This window comes from Pristis pectinata, chromosome 25 (assembly GCF_009764475.1).
Source record: "Pristis pectinata isolate sPriPec2 chromosome 25, sPriPec2.1.pri, whole genome shotgun sequence".
Lineage (NCBI taxonomy): Eukaryota > Metazoa > Chordata > Chondrichthyes > Rhinopristiformes > Pristidae > Pristis > Pristis pectinata.
The window spans coordinates 10,778,461-10,799,030 of NC_067429.1; the positions used below are offsets into that span (position 1 = coordinate 10,778,461).

General features: G+C 45.7%; 1 protein-coding gene across 2 annotated transcripts in view; it reads left to right on the top strand.

The window, feature by feature from the left end:
* LOC127582995 (NGFI-A-binding protein 1-like) overlaps window positions 1–20,570 on the top strand; it is a 48,384-nt gene that overhangs the window by 21,449 nt on the left and 6,365 nt on the right. Inside the window, exons 3-6 of one of the 2 annotated variants that reach the window (XM_052038671.1) lie at window positions 11,236–11,369; window positions 13,700–13,820; window positions 16,630–16,749; window positions 19,236–19,413. In XM_052038671.1, the coding sequence (XP_051894631.1) occupies window positions 11,236–11,369; window positions 13,700–13,820; window positions 16,630–16,749; window positions 19,236–19,413 (553 nt within the window). The remainder of the gene's footprint in view (window positions 1–11,235; window positions 11,370–13,699; window positions 13,821–16,629; window positions 16,750–19,235; window positions 19,414–20,570) is intronic. The other variant, XM_052038672.1, reaches the window with a different exon arrangement.

The window sequence follows — 20,570 nt, forward strand, 5'->3', positions numbered from 1 at the left end:
TATGTTTCCGACAAGAGTTTTGATGAGGGGATGAGTCTGTCCTGAATTCAAACAGCCTATCTACAAGGAATAACTGTAATGGAAACAGAACATGCAGGAAATACTCAGTCGGTCAGGCAGCATCTATGGAGAGAGAGACATAGAATCAATGTTTCGACTTGATGATAACCTTCCATCAGTTCTGGTGAAGGGTCATTGAATTGAAACATTAATTCTATTTCTCTCCCCATAGCTGCCTGCTTTACCGAGTATTTCTTGCCTTTTCTATTAATATTTACAGGATCTGCAGTATTTTGCATTTGGACAATTATTTGTGTTATGTTATTACATTCTACACCTATTGTAGGATTTTAAAATGCATTATACATTCAGTAGTATAATCCAAAGCCAATAGACATGGGGGTCTTCAGATCCCTGGGTTGGATCAATTTGGGAGCACTGTACACAGTTATGGTCACCATGTACCTTAGTTAACCCACTATATCCCTGATAGCTAGGGGGAGTGGGAGCTGGAGCTGGGTGAGGGGAAATTGAGGTGCAAATGTCCTCCTGCTCCTGCTAACCCATGAGCAGCGGTAGAAAACCTCTTCCTGCTGAACCTGCAATTCCTCTCACCCCTTTAGCTGCCAGGATTTTGGAGTCTTGGGAAATGTAAACACCGCATCAGCACTCGTGGTTCACACAGCTCACTGACGTGATGCATTCACACCCTGAGATACGCAAGGTGTGTTGAGGAGGAGACCCTCCCTCCCACCACGTTTCATGCTCTCTGTTGGACTGTAACCCCTTCCGCTTTCCAGTGCAAATGGATTTTTAATCTGCATCACCATTTCTAGCAGGAAGTCCCAGAGCACGGTGCAGCCAAAACACTCGTTGAAGTGCAGTCACTGCTGTGTTGCAGGGAGTGCACCATGCAACTTGCACTCTACAAGCTCCCACACACACAAGTGAGATAAATGACTGGATTATCACTGGGTCTTCCCACCTACTGCTGGGAGACTTGCTTTTCCATGGGTGAGAATGAGTAACTGTGTTTGGGTATGCTGCTTCCCGAAAATCGCTGAAATGAATTTCGGGATCATTGTAACGCTGGTGTAAGTGGTCTGCTGTTTGGGTCTAGGCGTGTACAAGGATATGAGTGTGTGTGATTGAGCAAATGGTTATGGTGAATGTGGGTGTGCACGTGTGACTGCACTTGCACATACAGTCGGCACTCTCAGGGTTAATGCTGCAGCAGTTCAAGGGAAGTCTCGAGGTGAGAGCAGAAATTTATTTCATTTCAAAAGAAATCACTTCTGAGTAATGATTTATATCTGTGTCACCAGCTCCTCAGCTAACTCCAGTGGGGCTAGGCAGCATGCCTTAGGTGGCGCAGGTAGTAAGCTCCAGTGACCCTGATCTCCGGTACTGTGTGTGGAGTTTGCATGCTCTCCCTGTGAATGCATGGGTTTCCTCTGAATACTCTGGTTTCCTCCCACATGTCAAAGACGTGCAGGTTGGTAGATTAATTGGCCACTGTAAATTGCCCCTAGTTTGGAGGTGAGCGGTAGTAATCTGGGGAAGGTGGGGACCTGAGGTTACAAGGAAAATTTGTGAGGAAATGGGGATTGCTCTGTGAGCTGACATAGATGCAATAGGCAGAATAGCCTACTATGTCATAAGGAGATATGTGGAAAATGATAATTTTCACTCAAATGATTTCTAAAGCTTTTGCAATGAAGAAAGACAGAGACTTTATCCTGTGTCCATCCTCCAGGCTGTGCAGGAACCTCCATTGTCCTATTGAATTAGCTCTTGGGGAACTTTTGTCCACTACTGAGTGAAGTTCCAGGCTGTGAGCTAAAAGGATCCAGAGCTGTCAAGGAAATTTCCTTCCCATTATCCGCACTGCTTATCTTCCACTTACCTTATGTGGGTTCAATGTCTGATAATATTCACAGACTCAGATCCACGCTGAAGTGACAGCTTCCCCTTTCTGTCCTATATCCCCCGTCTTCTCTCTTCCTCACAACCCTGAAAAATGTATCTCCTTTCTTGATGCATTCATTTTCTTTACGTCAGCCAAGTGATGGTTGTGAATTGAGAGGGTGAATACTTGCAGACTTGAAGGGTTTTATGGCTTGGGCAGATCTCTGGATCTATCAGTGCCGATATAAAGGTCGGCAGGGATTGCTGAGAAGCAGTCAGGATATTGGTCTTGTTTTTGACCCCAGAGGCAGCAGAGAGTAACCAACACTATGTCAGCTATCTTGGTTCGTACAGCTCACTGCTGTGACGCCTTCAAACCCCGAGTCCTCCTCAGACCCCTGGGCTGGAGGAGCTGTCCCTCTCTGCCAGCATTGCTGTACGTTTCCTGCTCTCTTTGTGCCCAGACTTTTCAAGCCGTGACCATTTGTAGCATCGTCCACTGTCACCTCTTCCTGAGCCCCGTGCCATTGGATTTTCAGTCTTCATCACCTTTTCTAAAAAGAAATATTTTTGTTTCGGGTTACACAGAATAGAGTTGTACGTCATAGAAACAGGCCCTTTGCCCCACCACGTCTATGCCGACCTTCATGCCTATCCATACGACAGGGAACAGAAACAGGCCATTTGGTCCAACCAGATGTTGCCAGCATTAGTACTCCACACATCATTCCTCATCTAGGTACATCAGAGTGACCATCCATCCCCTTCTCCTCAGCTGCTTGTCCATTGTCCCTTTACAGTTGCCAACATTTCACCTCATCTCCACCCCACGGCACTGAGTTCCACACTCTTCCCACTTCTTGAGTAAAGAAGGTTCTTGTGAATGTGTTATTGGATTTCTTGGTGACGATCAGTTTCTTTCCATCCATCGTCAGATTTCTGAACGGTCCATGAACCCATAAACACTACCTCATTATTCCTTTTTTTTTTGCACTCTTTATTTATTTTGTGATTTATAGTAATTTTATGTCTTTGCGCTGTACTGCTGCCACAAAACAGCAAATTTCACGTCATATAAGTCAGTGATGATAAACCTGATTCTGATCTTTTCATGGTGGCCTCTAGTTATGCTCTTCCGCACAAGTGGAAATCTCTCTGTATCAAAATATTTCATAATTTTAAAAAACCTGTGTTAGACATCCTTTGACCTTCTCTTTACAGTAGCTTGATGGTTCCAAAACTGCAGAGGCAGACCACCTTTACCAAAGGCCTTGGTGAGCCAGTTTTAGGGAGTTACTTCAGTCTACCTGCCTTCCCTTAGGATTTCCCAATCCCCAGCGTAGACAGCTGAGTTGGAGGGAACTTTGGAGCCACCAGAGTTTCTCAGCATTACAAAGTGATCACTAGGACTGATTGGGCATTTGGTGGGGGCGCGGGAGGAGAATCATCTGCCCTGCTCTGTGACTCGGTGGGTAGCTTTCTCATCTCTGAATCTGAAGGTCGTGCGTTCAAGTCCCACTTCGGAGAATTAATAAACGCATTGACTGCAGTACAACGAGAGTGCTGCAGTGTTGGAGGTGTTGTCTTCCAGATGACACGTGAAATTGGGACCTCGTCTCCTCCCTCCGGGTATTATGTGGTTATATTTCAAACTGCAGGTGAGCTCTTCCAAGTTTCCTGGGTGAGGGACAGAGTTCTGAGATACCGACTATCCCAGTGGGGATTTTTTTTTCTATCAAGCAGTTGTTAGCCTTGTAAACGACGTTCTCCAGAAACGAATGAAATCAAGATTCATTCTGGTGGCCAGCATTAGCCGTTAGACATGTCAGTCAACGTAAAGTGACCAACCAAGGACTAGACATCCATTTACTCCAGTTGTTGACCCACTAAAATGAGGCCAATATGGGAACAAACATTAGTGTTCCAATTATTCTCTCTGTTCCTCATAAGGAGTGTTGCACTCAAGAGTTCAAAGGCACGGCTGTTACTGGAGTTAAGTATGGGAGCATTATAAAACAAGGTTGAGTGAATTTAACACATCTGGAATGGTTCTGAGTATTGAAATCAAAAGGTGAACAAATTGGAAATTATTTCACACTTTTCTTTCTTCTGAATGTCTCCAAGCAGTTTTCAGGTGATGTGCATTTGTTCTGATTGTACTTGCCATTGTAATGTGGACAACTCAGCTGACTCCACAAAGACTGCTGTGATGTTGACCAGATAATCTGACGTTAGGGGTGTTGGTACAGGGACAATTATTGACTGGAATACTGGGGAGAAAACTGCTCTTCTTGTAGCTGGCACCTGAGGATTTTTTACATTCTCCTTAGAGAGCAGTTTGATGTCCCATGTGAAGAACCTACAACTCGACAGTGCATCACTCCCTCTGTTCACACTTGGCGTCAGCCTGAGTCTTATGTGCTCAGATTTCGGGAGCCGGACTTTAACCCACCACCTTCCGACTCGGAGTGAGAGCACTCCCAACTGAGCCAGAGATGAAATGGACGCAGTCAACAGTTGGCACTCTCAAGGCTTCATTTTAATTTGGTATCGTGTGGCCTTCAGCTGACAGGCTAATCAGATCCCAACCAAGTAACAGTTGGCAGCAGTCCGTTTCTGTGAACATAACTTTGACGCAGTGACCTTCTTTCTTGGAACATTACCAGAAGCAGTGTACTAGCTTGGGAAGGAAGTGCTCTGTGTGGAGAGTGAGCCTTCACGTGGAAATAAATCCCTATATCATTCAGGGCGGTTTTACAGTAGGATGAGCACACTGTTATAAGGATCAAACCTTAAAAGAGGGATCAGCAGCCAACCAAGTCACTGTTAGAAAAAATAGCACGCAGCCAATAATCTTTAATACTTCCTGTACCACTGAAAATAGGTACACTTGGAAAGACACAGCCTGTATGTGTACTACTACCTGTTTTACACCTGCTCCATTTGAATGGCGTGTAATTATTTCAGACCCTGACCCTTGGAAAGAAAGACCTTCATTTAGGTTACAACCTTTGGAAAGATCTCCACACACTAGGCTTGATTGAATCTCATCTTGTTAGTACCACAGCCACCTTCCATTGCTGGATTGGTTTCTGTGTTCTAAGACACTGAAGATCTCAGTGGGAATATTTTTGTTATCATTTACATTTGTGGGCAATTACATGACCTCCCATTGATCGTACCAGAACAAACAAAGCTAAAGGGTGGGAAACGGTCACAGACCCAGAGTCAGCTAAAGTCAGGCCAGACCTCATAGGAGTATGTGATCCCTGGCCAACTGTGTGGACGTCTTCAGAAAGGGTGAGAACATTTCCTGGCAGTGGGTTTGTTTCATTTTACCTGGAATTGCAAACACATTGAATATCTGTTTCCTTCTGTCTACTTCAACACTCCCGACTCCCAGCTCCACCCCTCCCCCTCCCTACCTAGCTCCAGCTGCCCATTACCTTTCACTCCTCCTTGGTTCACCAATCACCTACTGGCCCCTGTGTTGCCACTCCCCCTCTCTTCTTTACACTGGCTATCTTCCCTCTACACCCTTGGTGTTGATGCAGGGTTTCAACCTGAAACGTCAACCGTTCTTCTCCTTCCATAGATGCTGCTCGACCTGCTGCATTCCTCCTGCATATTGTTTGTTGCTCCTGATAACTGTTCCTTGCGAACTGTCTGAAGGTGACCGTGTGGGGACTGAGGTTCAACGTCCCTCTGTACTCCTACGTGCCTGAGTATATGTTCCTCACCAGTTGTGTGGGGGAACCAACTTTCCACACCTCTTGAACTACCAAGCCTGTCTTTTTACAAGATTACAAAAGACTAATCAGATTAAATAAAAACAGAAAGGGCTGGAAGACTTGGCAGCATCTGCGGAGAGAGAATTAGTTAATGTTTTGAATTGATTAGATTAACTTGGTCACTGTAAACACTTTAAAAGCACCATTTCCATTCCCCTGCCCTGCACCACTCCTTACATTGCTGCACCCAGTTATATCTCTTCAGTTCCAGGGATTTTCCACCAACTCCATGCTTTGTATGGAAAAATAAGTTCTTGATGTTAGTCATAAAGTTCGTTTGAACCAGTGAGACATTTTCCTAGTCCCCTGTGGTTTAAAGTATTATTCTGGGATTTCGTATTCTATATCAGACACTCTTTTGTACATTTCAATGACAACAGCTTCTTTCTATCTGATCACAAACCACGGACGGTAAAGACTGGGCTCTACAGAGTTTTCCTTACAGACCCTGGATTAGTGTTCCTTGGATCTCCGACCTGTCTGAGTGTTCACCTGACTCTGTTGGAGCTGTTCTTATTGTCTCTCTATTCATTTTCTGTTCCTTTAAGTTTATATGAGGCTCCTCTGGCATCACCACTCCCCTTCTCTGTAGCCTTTTCCTTCTCCCCAATCATCCTGTGCATCCCTAGTGTTATCATCTAAGTATCTCAGCCCCAAGCTCTGGAACTCCTCCCACAACCATTCTGTCTCTATCCTCTTTTGAGACGCTCTATAATTCCTGTCCCTTAGACCAAGTTTTTGGTCACATCAGTTCTGGTATCTCCTTGTACGTCGTGATTTCAATTTTTTTGTTTGAAATTGATCCCTGGAAATCCTTTGAGAAATTTTACACTGTTATATGCACAATATAAATGCAGGTTGTTGGCTTTAGTTTACTTCTCTTCTGTGAGTACCTGATCCATAAAGTCTCAATGAGGCTGATTTTTGGTTGTTTGTTTCCCAACTATTACCCTCACTCGAGAGTAGCAATGACTGTCTTTTAATGTGATTCATCTGCTCCCAGAGTGTGCAGTAATATTCCCCTCTCAGTACAGTGGGAACTGTTGTGGAAGGGGTGATACTCTTAGCTAACTTGGCTGCATGCTGGTACTTCAGTATGTTGTACCACGCTGTGACCAGATATTGTTTCCGCTCTCCCATCCTGTCTTGGAGAGATGGACGAGGGACACTTTTTGTGCTACTGTGGTGGGTGCTGAAGGTTTATTTAGAGTGGTCGATAAGCTCTGATGAGAGTACAGCTTGAAGGTGATGGGAAATGGATCCTGAGTCAGGTATTTGTGCAATTTCCTGAAATCTGACTATTTCTGTGTCAGTATTTTAATTATTGTTTTGTTATGTTTTTTTGCTGCTTGTGATGCCATGGAGTATTAGCAAGGAAGCATTCTATATCAATGTAAAATAAACACCTTAAGACAAGTAATAAAGTCCTTCAGAGTGATGGGAAATAATCCAAAGTTCCTGCATGTCCTCTCCCCGCCCCCCAGAAGTAAAACCTAGACCATCAAGAGTTTATACAAGCCATAAAAATTGCACTCTTGCATATTTTGAACTGTTGTACAATTTGTTCAGAGGGGTCTAGGTGTTGTAGTGCATGAATCACAAAAAGTTAGCCAGCAGGTCCAACAAGTAGTGAAGAAGGCAAATGAGATGTTGGCTTTTAATGTGAAGGTGTGAAGTTTAAGAATGGGGAAGTTACACTTGTACAGGGTGTTGGGGAGGCCACACCTAGAATATTGCACACAGTTTTGCTCCCCTTACCTAAAAGGGGATATCATAGCATTGGAGGCAGTCCAAAGAGATTCACCAGCTAATTCCTGGGATGAGAGAGTTGTCCTATCAAGAGAGGCTGAACAGTTTGGGTCTGTATTCCTTTGAGCTTATTCAGACATAAGGGGGCCCGATAGGGTTGATGTTGAGATGTTTTCTCTTGTGGGAGAGTCTCAAACTTGGGATCATAGATACAAAGTAAGGAGCCAGTCATTTAAACTGAGGTGTAAAGAACTTTATTCTTTCAGAGGGTAGTAGATCTCAGGAAGTCTCTGTCCCCAAGGGTGGAGGAGGCCAGATCATTAGATGTATTTAAAGTGGAGATAGATAAATGTTTGAAAGACTGAGGAATTGAGGGCTATGGGGAACTGGCACAGAAGAGGAGTTGGGGCCAGCTTAGATCAGCTATGATTACTATTGAACAGCAGGCAGGTTTAAGGGGCCAGGTGACCTACTACTGCTCCTATTATCTTGTATTCCTGTGACAGAATGTTATGTACTGCTGCAATCTATCATGTTGATCTTGCACCTGATGCTGCTCTCACTCAGATTCTCTTCCCACGTCATTGTACACAGATTGGGACCGAGAAATCTAACATTGTGGAAAGCAAACCAACTCATTTCCTCACCTTGAAGCAGTTGTCCTGGTCATGACCCTTAGTTCAGGAGCACTTTTCAGATGGACAATGTTCTGGGATTTACCAGCTTTTTATTATCTGCGTCAACTTCCTTGAGCTGTCCAGCAATGCTTCTGAAAACCAATCAAAAGCAAAATGGATTTGTGTCCAACTGCATTCTGTGCTTTTCTAATTAGGCTATTAACCAATCAGCTTTGACAGCCATCACTTAAAAAGTGGAGCGAGAACTCTTAGAAGCTAATTATTATGATTAAAGGTCATGGAATCATTACATACAGGCCACTTGGCCCACTGGGTTCATGACAGCTCCTTGTCGAGCAATCCATTCAGTCTCAGTTACCCTGTTGTTTCCTTGCAGCCCTGTAGACCATTTTCCATTGAGTTCTTATCCATTTCTCTTTTGAAACCCCTGATTGATACTGACAGGAAATAGGTTCCAGATTTAAGCCACTCTTTATGTAAAAATATTTTCTCTTATGTTCTGCCATCCCCCCCCCAAAAATGTTGAATCAGTATTCCCGGTCCTTGTTTAATCTGCTGATAGCAATTCATGTATGACAATAATATCTTTCTTTATATTCCACCCTGTTCCAGAGTTCTCCCTGCTGTTTGTCTAACTTGACCTCCTCCCTCTCTCAGTTTCAGTTCCTTTCCTCTGCTTTGCTAATTCTCTGTTCCTCTTTGAAATTTACAGTCCCGTCTAAAAGCACCAGTTTATCTACATGTCATTGATGCCAATTTCTAAGCAAGGATCACCAAAAAAAACTTTGAGAGGAGAGAGGCAGACAGACAGACAGAGAGAATTCCCAGAGAGGGACATAGCAAGGAGGGTGAGATTGTGACTGGTCTAGGGTTGTAGGATCATCTCCACCATTCATGGCTTGGCTAAGTGCTAAGCACTGTCAAAGGAGAGATAACCTACCACCACTTAAATCTGCCTGACTATTTCAGCAAATTCTCAAAACAAAGCCCCCCCCCCCCCTCCCCCAACTCTCTTCAAATTTTAAGTGCTCTGTAATTTCAGTTCCCTTTTGGTAAAAACTTACCTTCCCAGGTTTAATTTACTGGGATGATTAACTTCTACCAAAAGGGAACTAAATCAGTGTTTGCTGTTGGGGCGGGGAGAGGGGAGGAGGGCAGTGTAACAGTGAGGTAAGAGGCTATTTTTGGTTTATTAAAGATTGGTTGAACTGACTCTGGGGGTTGGGGCAAGTATGAACTTTGTTCCCTGTAACAAAACCAAACTAAACCAAATTCTCGAAAAGGGAAAGTCCCCTGTTTCAGGAAACATTTTGGAAATAATTTGCACACATTGGGTGCTGGTGAACATGTATGTCTCTCCTGCCCACCAAGCGGACAAAGCCTCAATTGGCATTGCATTAGAAGGACCCCGAGCAAAGTACTGCAGGTGCTTGAAAACCTGAAACAAAAACAGGAAATTCTGGAAATACTCAGCCGGTGAGGCAGCATCTGTGGAGAGAGAGAAAAGCGCAGTGAGCCTTTGAGGTCAAAGACTTTTTGTCAGAACAGTCATGGAAGGTCATCCATCTGAAACATTAACTCTGTTTTTCTCTCTCCTCAGATGCTACCTGAGTGCTGAACATTTCCATCATTTTCTATTTTTATTTAGAGTCATAGAGTCATACAGCACAGAAATGGGCCCTTTCCCATTTCTGTGCTGTATGACTCTATGACTCTAAATAAAAATAGACCAAGATTCCCATCTAAGCTAGTCCCATTTTGACCCATATCCTTCTAAACCTTTCCTGTCCATGTACCTGTCCAAGTACCTTTTAAATGTTGTTAATGTTCCTGCCTCAACCACTTCCTCCGGCAGTTCATTCCGTATACTGACCACCTTCTGGGTGAAAAAGTTGCCCCTCAGGTCCCAATTAAATCTCTCCCCTCTCACCTTAAACCTATGCCCTCTAGTTCTTGATTCCCCAACCCACGGAAAAAGACTGTGTGCATTCACCCTATCTATGCCCCTCATGATTTTATATCATGATATCATGTAAGATCACCCCTCGTTCTCCTATGCTCCACTGAAAAATATCCCAACCTCTCTCCGTAACTCAGTCCCTCGAGTCCTGGCAACATCCTTGTAAATCTCCTCTGCACTCTTTCCAGCTTAATGGCATCTTTCCTATAGCAGGGTGACCAAAACTGAACACAGTATTCTAAATATGGCCTCACCAGTGTCTTGTACAACTGCAATGTAACATCCCAACTTCTATACTCAATGCCCTGACTGATGAAGGCCAGTGTGCCAAAAGCTCTACCCTGTCTACCTGTGATGCCACTTTCAGGGAACCATTGACTTGTACTCCTGGGTCCCTCTGTTCTACAACACCACCCAGGGCCCTACCATTGACTGAATGTCCTACCTTGATTTATGTCACCAAGATTTGTGCTCCCATTTCTGAGTATGCAGCACTCCCTCAGTAATTTCCTGGAGTGACAACCAAGCAGGGAATGGTTGGGGAATTATATTCCGGCTGGCGATGTTGCCGATGCGTGTTAGCAGGCTGGGAGTTATTTTCCCACCCATTCCACTGCCAGTGAGGTTGGTGGCTGGAAAGCTGCCAAGATCTCCTGTACACCGGCACATTAGATCAAGACCTTCATAGGGAAATACAACAGCTGCAAGCACTTTTCATAGCAGAAGGTCTCCAGTAGAATCTAAAGCAACCAAAACCAAATGCTCACACACTCAGAGTTCCCAGCAAAATGAATCACAAGTTTCCAGAGGTTAAAACTCAGTTTTATGTGCTCAGCAGGATCTTGTGTCGTAAATTCAACAAATAAATGTTTTATATAATATGTACTTACATATAACATACAACTAGCCCTTAAGTACATTGGATATATAAAGAAAGATAGTATTCACAATCCCAATATACTGTGAATATGGCTTTGACCTGAGCAATTCAGGCTAGAATTTGTATGTTCTTATCTGTGAAAAGGCCGCTAGCTGTTTATAGCGAGATTGTTTGTGATGATGTAGGCTGGTCTGGAGTCCTGGGAGTTATCAGAGTCTTACCTCACCGTGTGAAATGATGCGTTGGTGTGCCAGTGAGTTCCACAGTCACTGCTCAGGTAACTAATGGGCTGGTTGGTTTTCTTGGCAGGTAATGGTTAATGAAGCGGCCGCACAGCTCTGCATGATCGACAGCACTCTGCTGGCCAGGCGTGACGAACTCTTCCCACTAGCCCGACAAGTAGTCCGAGACTCCGGGTACAAATACAGTCACAGGTATTCCAGGTAGGGACGGGGGTTTAACCCAGCCATGCCCCCCGGTTACAAACCACACAAGCTGACTTTACCAGATCTAACCTTTGTCACAACACTGAGAGGACTAGACTCCACACCACTGACCAGAGTCTGTGTCTACGGGAACATCTCTACGATCTCGACTTCCCTAGAGTTTATAGTTACCAACAGCACTCCGGTAATCAGTCACAAAACTTGTCACAAAGCTAGCAAAATTGTAATATTGGGACAAAATATATAAACAAAGTCACAGTGTAAATAGATTGCCATAATGGTTCATTCACAAGATTTTGGTGTCACTGACAGTCTTACAGAGGTGTATAAAACCATGAGGGGCATAGATAGGATGAATGCATACAGTCTTTTTCCCAGGGTTGGGGAATCAAGAACTGCAGGGCATAGATTTAAGGTGAGAGGGGAGAGGTTTAATAGGAACCTGAGGGGCAACTTTTTCACCCAGAAAGTGGTCAGTATATGGAATGAGCTGCCAGAGGAAGTGGTTGAGGCAGGTACATTAACAACATTTAAAAGGTACTTGGACAGGTAAACAGATAGGAAAGGTTGAGACGGATATGGGCAAATGGGACTAGCTTAGATGGGAATCTTGGTTGGCATGGACGTGTTGGGCTGAAAGGCCCGTGTCTGTGCTTTATGACTCTATGACAGTCAGTGCCTATTCTCTAATAGTCCCTGAGGAGACTGTGGTGAATTGTCTTTTTGGGCCATTACAGTTGACATGGTGAAGGTCTTTCCACAGTAGTACTGAAGTGATTGAACAGGCCATTCAGTCCATTGTGTTCTTGTCAGCCAACAAGAGCTACTTGAGCTACCTCCAGTAGGTTAAGACACTTCCATCTCCAACTGCATTTTTAACATTTTTAGGATTTCTGCCTTTGTTAACCTTTCAGGCCATGAGTTCCAGACATCCACCTTATCTGTCCGCTGATCCCTCTGCCAATCTGCTGCTTAGTGGGACCTTTCTGTTCGCCCCACCAAGATCCCTACTAATTTAATTTTAAAAATTCCATGGGCTGTGGGATGTGGTGGTGGGGTTTGAGGACTGGACCAAACACATGTCCAGGTCAGGATGGTAAAATCCCACAGCAATGTCCTGAGGGAGAGCCCAGGAATTCTCCCAGTGTCCTGGCCGACTTAACCCCTTAAACAACACAAGTGAATCACTAATCTGGTCAGTGTTCTGCCCCTGTTAGGGGAGGGGGTGTGGTGCCCCGCATGTGTTGCACTTCCAACATTATAACAGCAACTGTGCTTCATTGTATTCTGTTGGATATCAAAAACTTTGGGTACTGTGAAGTGTTGAATGGTGTTATTTGAATGCAGGTCTTTATTTGTCTCTTTCTTTGCTTTAATGACTCATCCATGGGGTGGCATGTCTTAGATCTTGACCCAAAGAGTCAAGATGGAAGCGCTCAAGTCTTTGAGTAGGACTGTAGTTCTGACGCAGAGACACTGGTGCTGATTCTAGCCAGACAATATAAAGGGGCTGCTGGTCAGCAAAACCATTTACCAGGAGTTATTCTATATCCAAATCTTAGTTACTAAATCTTTCAAGGAAGCCATCAGTAAATTCATTATTTGATCGGAGTTTGTTACAAGAAGGAGACTCCAGGGTTGCCACCTCTCCATCTTTAGCCTGGAGCGTGTAGGGGTTGGAGGTTAATGTCTGGGATCCTGCTGGAAGTATCTGGGGAGAGAAATCAATGGGAGAATTGAGTAAAATACTTCTTAAATTTTTGTTAGCTGCTTCTCATTATATAAAAGTATTGAAGATGGAGTGTTGCAGTTGTTTGACAGCCAAGGATCATCCAATCTAATGTTTTCCAGTCAGCATGTTTGTTGCGTTGGAAGGGAACTTAAGTGATATGTACTGATAGATGCCATTGAGAGTGAGCCTCTTCTCTTGACTTTTCTTTATTGCCATCACGATTAAGGCAACATAAGAGTACAATGGCTTTTGCAATCGGTCAACTTTCTCCAGGGACTCCTTGTCTCCAACCTTGACCAAAACAGACTTGCCCTGAACACTTGATGCATTGCTGATGCCTTCCGGATTGTGGTTCTCCGTATTGTGAAACCTTTCCATAGTTTTGGCTTTAGGTGTAAGAATCCAGAGAATGGCACTGCCTTCCCAGTCTGCACTCAATCCAGCATCTTGTCGTGTCTGGAGTGTAGGGGCGGGCAGTTGGAGACAGGATTCATGGGATGAAACCTTTAACTTGCATAATCCAAATGGATCCTAAACAAGGGAGTCGCAGCTTAATCGCTTTCAAAATTATTAGGATTGTTTTTAATATTTTTAGATCCAAGTTTATAGATACACCGATTCCTAAGAGGCCACGGCTGGATCCCAATGGTCAATATCTGCGGGATGAAGTGCACACTCGGACAGTGCAGGCAGAGCTGATGAAGCTGAAGAGACAGGTGAGTGTAACTCAGTGTTTGAGCCTCACTGGGGCAAAAGAGACTGATTCAATCCTGTGGTCACTGCTGGGATCCACACTGAGAAAGCCCATACAGGGAGGGCTGGAACACATGAGTTTCATTCAGGCATTCATACTTTGACCAAAGACACAGGACAGGAAATTGAGATATCCTTAATCCATGCACTGTCCTAGGAGTGCCTCTTTCTAAGGTGATGAGAAAGGACTGTGAGCAGGGACCTCCGGGTATGGGGTGTCGTTGGTACACTGTGTCATGTGTAGAAGCAGACAGCAGCGAAAACTACACGGGGAAGTGTTTTTTTTAACACTCATTGCATCTGAGGCTGTCTCTCACCACATAAAGCTCTGCCCTTGCCACCACCTTGCAAGCTCTGCCATTTATAAAGCATCCAACACATCCTCAATGTTCTCACAGACAGTGGCTTCAAGCACAGCCTATACTGCTCTGGATCAAAACTGGAAGCTGTGTGCACAGCAGGATCCCACAAGCAGCAAATATGATAACTAACCAGTTACTGTGTCTTCCCTGAGGGATAAACGTTGGCCAGCTCGTCTTTCTCTGTCAATGTCTATGCAGAGAAGTCCAATAGTATCATGACTGCCTTCCACTCCAGCCAGCAGGGGTCACTGGCTGCTGCTTGGAAGCACTAACCTTCATCCCCCTCCTCACCTGGAGTATCGTTTATTGTTGTCACATGTACCTAGCTACAGTGAAAAACTTGTCTGGCATACTGTTGGTACAGATCAATTCATTCCAACAGTGCATTGAGGTAGTACATGGTAAAACAATAACCGAATGCAGAATCTCCTTCCCTTAAACTAAAAAAGCTATAGAGGGACGGCAGGAAGAGCCATAAGATAAGATTTCTTTATTAGTCACATGTGCATCGAAACACACAGTGAAATGCATCTTTTGCGTAGAGTGTTCTGGGGGCAGACCGCAAGTGTCGCCACGCTTCTGGCGCCAACAAAGCATGCCCACAACTTCCTAACCTGTACATCTTTGGAATGTGGGAGGAAACCGGAGCACCCGGAGGAAACCCACGCAGGCACGGGGAGAATGTACAAAACTCCTTACAGACAGTGGCGGGAATTGAACCCGGGTCTCTGGCGCTGTAATAGTGTTATGCTAACCGCTACACTGCTGTGCCTGTGGGTCTGTCAGGTGAGGAGAGATTGAGGAGGTGATCTGTCTTCTAGAGTTTAGATCAATGAGACCCCATTCAACCATAAATGTTTGGACAGGACACAAACAAGGAAGATGTTTCTGTTGGTTAAGGAGTCGAAGTCGCTAAATAAAGGTGGGCCACTCAAGACTGAAATGTCTTCCCTCACTTGGTGGTGAATCGATGGAAGCTGTGCAGGCTTGGTGGTTGATTTCCTTCAAAACTGAGTGATAGATCTGTGGATGTTAGAGGAGTTAAGGGGTGTGAGGGTAGGGCAGGAAGGGATGTTGAGGGAGAAAATCAGCCACGATCTTGTTGAATGGCAGAGTGGACTCAAGGGATCACCTCGTCTACCCCTATGTATTGTGTACCTGTGTCTGATGTGGGGACTGCTTGTGATTCCCTGCCTTGGCTAGTTTGGCCCAGGAATTGTGAGTGGCGCAGCTGGTAGAGCTGCTCCCTCACACTGTCTGTGTGGAGTTTGCACGTTCCTCCCTGTCACTGTGTGGGTTTACCCAGGGTGTTCTGGTTTCCTCCCACATCCCTCAGACATGCTGGTGAGGAGGTTAATTAGCCAAGGTAAATTACCCCCAGTACATAGGTGAGTGGTAGAATCTTGGGGGGAGTTGATGGGAATGTGAAGAAAATGGGACTAGTGTGAGGGCGCTTGATGGTCAGCATTGCATTGATGGGCTGAAGTTCATGTTTCCACATTGTATGACTCAATGATCTTCGCACCCCTCCATGTTTTACCAGCTAAACCACAGGGACTTTTACTCTTTAGTCTTCTAACCAAGCATTGCGTGAGCAAAGAACAGAGGCGACCCAGATACTAATGTACGTGTTCCCCTGGAGCCTCACTGTCACTGACTAGACTGTAGGTCAGCCATAGCTTAATTGGCGGTCTCTCAACTCTGAGTCGGAAGTAGAAAGAGAGAGTGCAGGTCAGGTAGCATCAATGGTGAGGGAAGTACAGTCAGTGTGTCAGGTGGAGGAGCTTCCATCAGAAGTTCATGTCTTACTCAAGAGAGGGGAGCATTACAATCTAGGCTGCACCGTTAGAGGTGCCAACCATTGGATGAGAGGATGAGCAGAGACCTCCTTAAAAAGCATCTAGACAAGTACTTGAATCGCCAAGGCATAGAAGGCTACGGACCTAATGTGGGTAAATGGGATTAGTGTAAGTAGGCAGAAGGGCTGGCATGGACTTGGTGGGCCGAAGGGCTTGTTTCGGTGCTGTATGATTGTGACTCCTCTGCTCTTTCGGGTGGATGTAAAACACATGCTACCAGTTTTGAGGAGGAGCACCGGTATTTCACCTCATTACTTTGGACTATGTTTATCTCTCATTCACATCAGGAAAATAGATTAACCATCCTATTGGTGCTTATGGGTGATTGCTGTGCGTGCATTCACTGGCAGGTTTCCCAAGTAACTGCACTTCAACAGCATTTACAGTAAACCACTTTGGGACTTCCTGAGGTTGTGGAAGGTGCTATACAAATGCAAGTCTCTTTTTGTTTTGTAAGTGTAAGCTCAGCTGCAGACACCGACCCTCTGCCAGAGATTGCCTTGGAAGCTGTATGAAGGAGAATTGGTATGTTCTTTTTCTCCCCCTTACAGGAGCGGCTGCTGGAGATTCAGGCTATTCTGACTGGCATCTACCAGAAACAGGAAACCCTCAAGTCCAAGATCATGCACGAGGAGCTGAGTAATAACGTGACCGAGGTCCACGAGCTGCAGGTGCGTGTCTATCCTGTGACGCTGCAGTGAAAACACTTCCCCTGACCCTCTGCGGGCAACCAGTGACCCTGCAGTCCCTTGCCGTGGCTGACTGGCTGATGATCCCCGACATTTGGTGACGTGAGGCAGAGGGAGTGCTACACTGTCAGAGGCACCTTCTGTTGTTTAAGCAAAGGCCCAGCCCACCCTCAGAGGCAGCAGTGATTACAAAAGAATTGCAGGGCTGAGCTCTACTCCGTTTATCAGGATGAGTGTAGCTTCAGTAACACTCAAGAAGCTCAGCACTATCCAAGACAAGTGGTCTATGTATACCCCATCAACCATGAACATCCCTGAGCTCTGGGCCACTGTTAATCTCTCAGTCAGACTCGCGAACGTGGATTACCAGGTCATTCTCATGTTGGGGTCTTGCTGTGCTCAAATTGGTTGCTCTGCTTCCTGCATTACAACAGTGATGACACTTCAGAATGACTTCATTGGCTGTAAAGTGTTTTGGGAGTTCCTGAAAGAGACTTGGAGAGCGCTATAGAAATGCAAGTATTTAATGACGGGAGAGGAGAGAAATCAATACTAAAGAAGTCAAAGAAATGAAAGCAAAATTTCCTTTCTATTCTCTCTCATCATCTCATCTCTACCAGGATGCAGGGACATTTCCCATCCCCTCCTACCCCTTGGGAAGATGGTGGTGAGCTGCCTTGATTCACTGCAGGCCTTCTGGTGAAGGCACTCCTGCTCTGAGGGACCCCGTTCCAGGATTTAGACCCAGCAACGGTGAAGGAAAGGCAGGGTGGTGTGCTCCCATGCACCTACTGCCTTGTGGTAGCGGTTGCGGGGTTGGGAGGTGCTGTTGGAGTAGAAATGCTCTAGTGCATCTTGTCGATGGTACACACTGCAGCCATGTTGCACAGCTGGTGGGATGGAGCGAAAATTTAGGATAGTTGATGGGGTAGATATAGACCACTTGCCTTGCATGGTGTTGGGCTTCTTGAGTGTTACTGAAGCTACTCATCCTGGTATTGGTATTGGTTTATTATTGTCACTTGTACCGAGGTACAGTGAAAAACTTGTCTTGCGTACCGATTGTACAGGTCAATTCATTACACAGTGCAGTTACATTGAGTTAGTACAGAGTGCATTGACGTAGTACAGGTAAAAACAATAACAGTACAGAGTAAAGTGTCACAGCTACAGAGGAAGTGCAGTGCAATAAGGTGCAAGGTCACATTTGTGAGGTCACAGTCCATCTCATTGTATAAGGGAACCGTTCAATAGTCTTATCACAGTGGGGTAGAAGCTGTCCTTAAGCCTGGTGGTACGTGCCCTCAGGCTCCTGTATCTTCTACCTGATGGAAGAGGAGAGAAGAGAGAATGTCCCGGGTGGGTGGGGTCTTTGATTATGGAAATGGAGCATGTTTCATCAGACTCCTGACTTGTTCCTTCTACTTAGTGGGAAAGCTTAGAGGAGGCAGGAGGTGAGCTACTTATTGTAGGGTACTCAGTTTCTAACCTGTCCTTGTAGCCTTGGTATTCATGTAGCTGCTCCAGTTAAGTTTCTGATCCTTATCCATGGTCTGCATTACTCATTCATTACTATAAACAGTATTTAATTGTTCCTCTGTTCATAGAGAAACATAGTGTGATCGGGACTACAGATACTCAAATCACTGTAAACAATGGTGCTGATTTGTAAGTCCGCTTGAGTAAAGAAAAGCAATCCTAACACGAGGATTGAGAAGCTACACTAACTTGCCTCAGACCTTGCTAAATCCATACTTGTGCTGTGTACACTGCTGATTATAAAAGAGGTGTAAGTTGTGGAGAGGCTGTAAGAAATGATTTATCAGTACGGCGACAATTTACACATCGACAAAGGATGAACAGACTGGGTCTCTCTTTTTGAACGGAAAAATCTATGGGGCGGTCTAATAGAGACGTTCAGGGACTGTGTGCTGGTGATGGAGGGATTGGATGCTCGGTGGTGAAGGGGGCTATAGAGTGGGCTGCTGTGTCCTGGACAGTGTTGGGCTTCTAGAGTGCTGTCTGTGCTGCAGAGGGTATTGCATCTGTGGCTGATTGCATCCCCCTTCTCCCACCGTTCCTCCTCATGTGAATTCTATTTTTGAATTGTTTTTGTCAGCACCATTGGCTCAGAGTGATAGAGACACCAGAGTCTGCAGATGTTGGAATCTGCAGCAACAAACAATCTGCTCGAGGAACTCAGTGGGTCGAGCAGCATCTGTGGGAGGAAAGAACTTGTTGACATTTTGAGTCAAAACCCTGCATCAGGAGTCACGATACGGGATTTTGACCTGAAATGTCGGCGATTCTTGCTGCGCCGCAGATGCGGCTCAACCCGCTGAGTTCCTCCAGCAGATTGTTTGAAGGCCCAGAGTGATGTGCTGCTCCCTGCTTCTGTTCATTCGCTCCACAGGCCAGTTATTCTTGTTTTCCTTTCCTTCTCTCTCCGTCTCCGCGGAACATCTCAGCTGGAGCTGGAGAAGGTCACCACGGAGCAGCTGTCGCTAATGCAGGAGCAGAACGACCTCATCAAGAAGCAGAAGCGATCGGACAAGTACTTCTCGGCGAAGGCGCGCAGCCTGTCCCTACTGGGGATGCAGCAGGTAGAAGAGGAAGATGGCGGAATGTCGGAAGGAAGCGGAGATGGTGAGTTTCGGTGACCCATCCGTCGCTCGAGCCCAGTCCAGCAGCTGCAGGAAGACCTGCGACAATGCTGCAGTTCTGGGCTGCTCTGGTGGCAGGAAGCAGGTTTGTGGGCTGCAGTGTAGCAGAGGCAGCAAGGAAACACTTGCTGTAGCACAAGGCCCCTCGAGGCAAGTGAACCACTTCTGAAGCACAGTCGGAAAATGGACTGTCGAGTTTTGTAGAACAAGATCCGGCAGACGCCAGTGAGTGATTAACCAGTTAATCCGCCTTCAGTGAAGTTAGTTAAGAGGCAAATGCTGTTCAGAATGCCTTTGGAATCATTTGGTGCACAAGAGAGCAGGTGAGGCGTTGGTTAGAGACTGTGGCCTTAGTTCCATTGTAGCGCAGTGATTCCTGACCAGCACTGGACTGACACTGGAGCCCAGTTCATCAACATTGAATTTCAGATCTCTCCACAGACCCGTGCCACTGACACCTCCCCAATCCTGATAACTCCCAGAGATCTCTGTGCTCCTCCTGTTACAGACTCCTGGTCATCCCTTACTTTAATTGTCCGACCTTTTCTGGCTGTGTGTTCAGCCACCTAAGTCCCAAGTAAAGTCCCTCATCCCTCCCTCTCTTCTCCCTCCCCCCTCCTCCCTCCCCCCCCTTCTCCCTCCCCCCTCATCTCCCCCTCCCCTTTCATCTCCTCCCCCCCATCTCCCCCTCCCCCCTCCCTCTCCCTCTCCTCCAACTCCCAGTGGTTCCATTCAAGGGATTAAAGTTGCTGTTGTTGCTGTTTATAAATGGTTCTTAGTAAAATATCGCAAGAGATGTCAGAGGTGGATTGTATAATGGAACCTAGGGTTTGCATTCTAACTGAGCAATGCAATGCCTGGTTGAGAAGTGATGACCAGTGAAGTGGTTTACCAGCAGCTTGGAACTGACCCAGTTCTCCGTGTCCCTGGGGATCCAGCGATGGTCACGCAGAGGGTCTGTGAGTCGCATCCAGTAAGATTTGCGCAGACTGTTTGTTGGGGATGTGATTACGTGGCGATGCCTTCCATAGTTGAATATCCAGTGAGCCCTCAAAAGTCAAATTTTATGGGGGGGTGGAGGGCGCTTCTGTTGAGCAGTTGTCAGATGGAATTTCGGGAAAATCGCAGGTGTGTCCTTGA